The sequence below is a fragment of the Dicentrarchus labrax genome, unplaced genomic scaffold (assembly GCF_905237075.1).
Source record: "Dicentrarchus labrax unplaced genomic scaffold, dlabrax2021, whole genome shotgun sequence".
Classification (NCBI taxonomy): Eukaryota; Metazoa; Chordata; class Actinopteri; family Moronidae; genus Dicentrarchus; species Dicentrarchus labrax.
Genome location: NW_026136704.1, coordinates 16,994,043 through 17,001,571, shown reverse-complemented (window position 1 = coordinate 17,001,571; position 7,529 = coordinate 16,994,043). Strand labels below are relative to the sequence as shown.

Below are 7,529 nucleotides of genomic sequence, written 5' to 3'. Positions count from 1 at the left end.
ACGTCACGTTATAACAATTCATCCTGAGGGGAACATGAATGTTTCATGGCAATCCATCCCATAGTTCTTGTCCTGGTCCTCTGACATTGATATTTCTAGAGCTGTGATGCAAACATGGCTAACAAGTCTATATGTATCTGCTCAGTAAATGAGCTTCGTTATACAGTCAGGTTTTTTTTTTTTTTTACTTTATCCCTTCCTACATAGTTTCCGTGTTTAATTAACATGAAGAGATTTATTCAAACACAAAGCGTAACTGTCATGGTACAAAATGGTATTACTTGTAAAGCAGGGGCTTAAAAAAACATTTATGTAACTCTGAACTTATTCTAAATGTGCCAGTGAAAGTCCAGATGTGGCACAACATGTCCTCCTCCTATTCCAAAAGAAACTTTGCTCTTATCCTCAACAGCAGCCTGAGCAGGGTCTCCTCTCTTCTCTCAGGGTAAATTATCAGTCTGATGCCCAAAGCACTCTTGTCTCCATCCTCTCCGACATGCCAATAAACCTGAGGCAACTAGAAATGGCGTCTCTCTTAGGAAAGCCTGTGTGACTCCAGTCTGACCCTGCTGCCGCCTCTCTCCTCCTTCACTGCTGCAGAGAACACAAGATTTAAGACGGCAAACTAATTCGCTCCAGCTGGAGGCAATAACTGTATGTCTGTGTGTGTTTTCAAGCTCTATTTCTTTCACTCACAGAATACACCCTGCATGCTCATAAACATGGACTTGAATGACTGCACTTTTTCACTGACACACTGTACTATCTATACTTGTGTATGTGTGTGTGTGTGTCACACATAAAAACACTGACAAAGGACCTCCACGAAACCATCTGGACAGCAGGTTGCCGTTTCATCAATACCCATAATTCACCTGTAGGCTAGGCATAAAAAACAGATAGAAAGAAGGTGGAGGAAATAAAGAAAGAGGGATATCTGACATAAAGATAGCAGCAGGTGTACAGGTCGTGGTCCATGTCATCTCATGTCCACGTACCACAGCTCAGTAAGTCAAGTGTCAGGGTCTTTTTTTTTGTGTGTGTGTGTGTGTGTGTGTGTGTGTGTGTGTGTGTGTGTGTGTGTGTGTGTGTGTGTGTGAGGTCATGGCAGTTCAGATAATTCTAGATTTGTCGATCAGAAATATAATTACCAATGATGTGTTTTTCCTGCTCTTAGGATGTCTGTCTGTCTCTGTATCTGTTGTTGATATGAACTCAACTTCCCATTAGTTTTGGCATCGAGATAATTCATTAAGCTTGGTTTCACTACGTTGCATAAAAAATGACGGTAACAAAGCCAAATGCATTGCAGCTGTCACCTCTAGTGTTTATGTATCTGTTCGCCTGAGGGGTGAGAAGGGGAGGTGCTGTGTGTAATGTCACAAACATGATGCATACGCAACTGCATGTACATATCACTTGACCTCTAACTTCCAAGCCAGTCATTTTCATCTGCGTGTGCAGGGGGGGAAAGCTTATGATTATATGTTGCTATTAAAGTAATGAGATGCAGACAGAAGGGTTAAATGTGTAGACTGCTACCGAATGTACAAGCTGTCCTACGAGAATGAACCGCAAAGAAAGAGAGAGATGGTCAACTAAATGTCCTCAATTAAAATAGCTACGGTACCAGATGGAGACGAGATGGAGACAGAGAAAAGGAAAGAAAGAAAGAAATGGGAGAGATAACATGGAGGAAGACAGAAAAGAGAAAATGAATGCAAGATAACATGGGGACAGTTAAAAAGAGAGAGAGAGAGATCAGAGAGGTATTTAGCTGTACTCTCAAGCATCACACACAACAACACATAAAGGCACAGTGCTGAGTAATATATGGTTGGATCAAGAAATCGATGTTAAAAAACATTGTGTCATATATGTATGACACAATATGGCAAAATCCCATGTAAAATAAAGTGATTTTGAGGGGTTTGAAAAGGTCAAAAACTTGGAGAAAAAACCCCACCAGAATATTTGGATACTTTGCACTAAACTCACAATTACTGCTGGAAAACCTAAAGAAATTAAAGTTTTAAAAAAACAGAGCCCTTGAGAGGAAAAATGACTGTGAAGAGACATACATTGTCACTGCAGCCGTTTATTTGATCCTTGCATCTATGATCCACATAGGAAATTGACTCAAAAGTAAATATATTCAATAAATCATCACCTATTCATCTGTGAATTATGCATTTCTTATCCTACATATTATACACTATATACACCATTTGAGGAATGTCTTGCGATCAGTGTGTTGTTTGAGGGCTCGAAAATCATCATTAACCATGATAGGGAACACGAAACTGATAAAAAAAAGGATCCAAGTTGAATGTTAAAGGTCAGTACTATAAAAACGGAAAATTCTTGTTTTGTGTTTATGTTGCCCACATACATCATATTCATTTAACTTTGCTCCACTCTATATGTGGTCATCCATGCGCCACCCACAGTGGATCTATAACCGCGAGAACCTGAAGACAGAAGGTGTCAGATGCTGTATGGATCCTGAAATCCTGTGAGACAAACCTGTGATTTCTGGTTTTATAAATAAACTTGACTGTTTGGACTTGACTTGTGTTGAATGAGAAAGCAGCTTCAGTGTCAGTGTATGTGTGCTCTTTTTTTGGCACTTCTGGTGTGTGTGTGTGTGTGTGTGTTTTGTGTGTTTTGTTGTGTGTGTGTGTGTGTGTGTGTGTGTGTGTGTGTGTGTGTGTGTGTGTGTGGCAGGTGAGTGTCAGTGTAAGACAGGTGGTCATTTGGATGTGTGTGTATCTCTCTGTCTCTGTGGAACTTCAGCCTTCATCTTGAAGCTGTCCCAGTAGGCAGAGTCTTCCTCTGTCAGAGGTGAGGCGGAGGCGATGAGGTCACTGAACGACAGCAGCGTGAATGTGGTGGCAGGAGGAAGAGATGGACGAAGAGGCTGAGAAGAAGAGAGTCTTTAATCACTGAGTGTAGTGATTATTTTTTCAATTAATGACTCATTATTTAGCCTGTAAAATGAAAATAGAAAAATTGCCATTACATGTTTCTAGAGACCAAAGTGTTTAAACAACAGTTGGTTTTAATGATAAGAGATTTATGTACATTATAGATTCACATTATTGGATTAAAGATTAAACCTACAAATGTTTGTATTTCTTTTTTAATAAATTACTTAAAACTTTATTAAATTATCATTTTCGGTCCATTTCATTGATTTACTTGATTGATTTATTGTCAACTTGTTTCTTTACTAATGTCTGACTGAGATTATAGATTGTAGGCTAATTTGTGAATTAGAATATGCTGTTAGGCTCTTGCACATACGGGAGGTGTTTTATACATACGACTGTAGTATAGTGAGACTACCTGTTGTGTACTGTTTAAGCTAAAGTCTGTACCAATGGATATGTTTCTAGTCACCTGGTGAATGTAAGTTCTCTCTTTTAGCTCTGTTATTGGTCTCTACCAACTTCTGAGAGAAATGTCTGGCTCTTCAGCTGCTAACAGCTCCACTGTATTCACCAGCTGGTTGCCGACTGTCTCTGTATGTCTGGTTTGGTGCTGACCAGGTTTTGTACAGTGGGTTTATAGAGCTTTTTTTAATAAAAACAACTTCCTGCTGTTGCCAAAAAAGACGCAATGAGTGCGGTGAGAGTGAACCAAAACAGTAAAGTTGCAGGCTGGACAGCTAAACAATATAATAATTCTCTGCAGGTTCATCACTATTGGTGATCATATTGTCACATTGTCATCTGATTCACTGTTTTTATAAGAAATGTTTATTATAGCGGCTGTAAAGAGTAACTTAACTTTTTTTTTTTCTGACATCCAGTGGTCTGACTTCTTACCTTACCAGTTCTATAGCTATATGGAGCCCGCCAGGTTTCTACAGTAACCCAGTAGGAACAAACCAAACACTGTCTCTAAATAGGGGAGCTCGTGTTTTTTGTGTGTTTGCTAGTGTGTGCTAGATGCCACAAAATACTACACACTGGTTCTTTAAGTGCCTCTTCGGTGGGGTATTAGAGACACATAGAAAACTGTGCAGCGTTATGGCTACAAATGAAACATCTCTTACATGACTTTTGAAAATGTCCCTTTAATAATGCATCCCGAGAAAAATGATCAGTTATTCCGAATGAGCTCAACTGTCAAATGTCGAAAATGTGAATGTTATGTGTCCTTACTGCAGAGGCTGGCTTGTCCGCTGGTCCGAGTGCTACAGCAACATGATGGTCAGCATCCAGGAGGCTCTCCTGCAGACATACACACACATGTAAACACACACGCCTCAGCACATGCAAATAAACAGCCTGCATGTCATACTACATAAACAAATTCTCCTTCACATTCAAATTCAGAGCAAATACTATAGAATGCAATATCATATCATAAAATATAGAGCAAATACTATATGACAAATAATGCATATGTGCATCCTTATCAGCGGCCACTTTTGCATAATTCATTGAATACATGCATGTAAATATCTCGCGCATCAATTCGAAGGACAGTGAGTGAAGGTCACATAACCACTGCGTTTACAAGTCACACATTGTTTCCCGAGCAGAAACGGGTGCATACGATAACAGGAAACATCAAGCGTAAATGTATTCACTGAAAAATGTCAGCGCCTAGCTTGAAGATATAAATCCATTCTGCAGCATATATAATTAATACATGTGGCAAAATCAGATCCATATCCAGTCTTCCAGCCTTGCTTATGTGAGTCAAGGGAGGATTTTTTCCACTGTTTGCCTCCTTACTAGTCCTATATTATACAATATATACACTGTAAATCTATCCTGTTGAGGCTTAGTTATCCTAAAAACATCCATTCAAAAGAGATTTGGTTTGAAATACTTCATCCACTCTATAACGTCAACTCAAAATACAATTTGTGCTGCAATTGCCTCTGTAACTGGCAAAAATACACTTGGACATTAAAGGCCAATAGCTGAGTGTGTATATGTGGGAGTAACAGGTGGTGTGTGTGTGTGTGTGTGTGTGTGTGTGTGTGTGTGTGTGTGTGTGTGTGTGTGTGTGTGTGTAGTGGGGGGTTAGTTATAAAATGGCAGACAGTGCGGGAGCATAGAGATAAGCTCTGTATCACTGTATCAGCAGGGACTGGACTTAAATCTGAATATTTAGCAATTTTGCTGTCAAAAAAGAGGAAAGCACCATCTTTGTTACAGTGTAATTTGAATGTGTGTTATTATGTCCCTCCGTGTTTGTGTCTAGAGGCTGCAGGGGTGACATCACCAGAGGTCAGCAGGAAGTAATTCTCATCGCTGCACTCTGATCTAGCCAATCAGCTCACAGTGAGCCAGAGGACACGCGGTCAACAGCACTGCTGCTCATCTCCACTCTCTGTTAACACTTGGAGCTCTGAGCATGTCTATTTGTATATACGACAAATTCAAAAAATAGATTCAGCTCGAGGTTGTAACCCTAACCCCAACTGCAATCATTCACTGATCACAAATAATGGTGTGTGTCGCTGTTCTTAAGGACACACAGTGAGACGACGCGCTCCACTGAGGTGTGTAAGTGCAGTCTGGAACGACGGCCTGTACATTATGAGGCACACGTCTTTGTGTCATTACACTTTATTGTACTTAAACATCTAAAATGTGAGATTTTATTTTATCCTTGAGCTCTCCTTACACATTATAATCTATTTTAGGCTTGATTTTATAGGATATTATTATCTTGTCATATCTTGTTTTTAAGTTTATTCTATTTTATTGTATCCATCTTTGTTTGATTGTAAATGTTGTGATTTGCTTTTATGTAAAGCACTGTGTCAATCATTATTGTTGTTGTTTTTGCTATCGTTATTCAGAGTTGAGGACAAATTTAGTATTTGTCATTATCAATCATTTAACGTTGCCAGCTGGGGCATTTTGTGGAGTTGCATTCTTTGGTGTATAATATTTATAACATTTATACCCATATTTACTTTTTATTCCCAAACTTTTGGACAGCATTAAATCCAAAAAATGTTTGGCTAATATGGATGTTGTTAAAGGAAACCTCTCTATCTATGATGAAATAGGTTTTATATTTATAATTATTAATATCATTAGGGCTGCAACTAATGGTAATTTTCATTGTCAGTTATGTGCTAATTATTTTCTAGCTTGATCAATTCATTATTTTGCAAACAAAATGGAAATTACAAAAAACCTACAGCCCAACGTAACATCTGCAGATGTCAAAACCCAAAGGTATGTCATTTACAATCGCATAACACACAGAAAAGCAGTAAATGCTCATATATTAACATTCTGGCACCAGCAAATGTTTTTTTGCTTGACAAGTGACTCAAACCATATTGGTTATGAAAAAATAGTTTAAACAATTTTATATTTTTACATACATTTTGCATTTTGTCAGTGTCTAATTCAACAACAGACCAATGTGTTGTGGTCTAGCATACAGGTGTTGATACTATATGGAAATGCTGTGATGTTCAAACACCTGATGAAACTAATTTAAACCCAAATGTCACATTGAGACAACTTGCACCTCTTCATCCTTCATGCTCCCAAAACAACCTCTATATTCTGTATGTTGCTGTTACTTCACTTTGCCCAACAATCTATAGTTAAAAAGGGGACACATGCATTACCTTCTACCTGCGATCAATATAAGTGAGCTGTTATTCTCTGGTGTGAAAACACAGACACTAAAACAGCATTAAGCCTCCAAGACCCCAAGAGAGGGAAGAGGAGAGGAGATGTAACATCAGGCTTTTCAAACCAGTGGTAACCTTTTAGCAGGCACTTGTTAATCCCTCTGCCGCTGGGCATGAAGGGAAGAGTGAGGAGTAGGAGGAGGAATGGAGAGGAACAATACAGGGGGAAGAGAGGAGAGGAGGCGAAAGAGGAGAGGAGGTATAGTAAAATGATGGAGGAGAGAGAAAAGAGAAGGAGATATTAGATATAACATCAAAGAGAGAAGTGAAGAGGAGAGTGAAATGAAGTTGAGGAGACAAGAAGAAGATGAGAGGAGCAAAAAAAGAGGAGATGAAATGGGAAATAGGAGAGGAGTGAGAGGAGTGATGGCAACAGATGATTCTCCCGCTCTGACACTCCTCTAATCTCTTGTCATGGTGTTAGGAGGGCTAGAGGGCCACTTGAGAGCCCCCCTATTGCAAGTCTCTTGTGTGTATTTCTCTGTAAGACCACCTGTGATTCACTTTGCAGATGCTTTCAAGGGGGCAGACACTGGAGCACAGAGGAACCCACAGCAGAGCTGCCGACGCCTTTGAACCGCTGCTTTTAAGTTCACTGATTTCTGAAGTCTGAGTCGGGTTTTACACATTACTACTCTAAAGAATATGCCACTGATAAGATGTAACCAAGTAGTATTTATTTAACAAGCCTAACTTTATTTTATAGTATAAGTATAAATTAACTATGCACATAGTACATACGGTATTCAACCTGACAATATATCTTTAAATGCAGCCTGAAGGAAGGAAATTAAAACTTGAAAGAATTTCTTTCTACATAATCTTATACTACTTTTTTAAAGGAACA

General features: G+C 39.0%; 1 protein-coding gene across 2 annotated transcripts in view; it reads right to left on the bottom strand.

The window, feature by feature from the left end:
- Window positions 1-2,658: 2,658 nt before the first annotated feature.
- aasdhppt (aminoadipate-semialdehyde dehydrogenase-phosphopantetheinyl transferase) overlaps window positions 2,659-7,529 on the bottom strand; it is an 11,113-nt gene continuing 6,242 nt past the window's right edge. Inside the window, exons 6-7 of one of the 2 annotated variants that reach the window (XM_051396596.1) lie at window positions 4,170-4,238; window positions 2,659-2,920 (exon numbers count right to left, since the gene is read on the bottom strand). In XM_051396596.1, coding sequence (XP_051252556.1) covers window positions 2,753-2,920; window positions 4,170-4,238 — 237 coding nt within the window. In that variant the 3' untranslated portion in view covers window positions 2,659-2,752. Of the gene's footprint in view, window positions 2,991-4,169; window positions 4,239-7,529 lie in introns of both variants that reach the window. The other variant, XM_051396597.1, reaches the window with a different exon arrangement.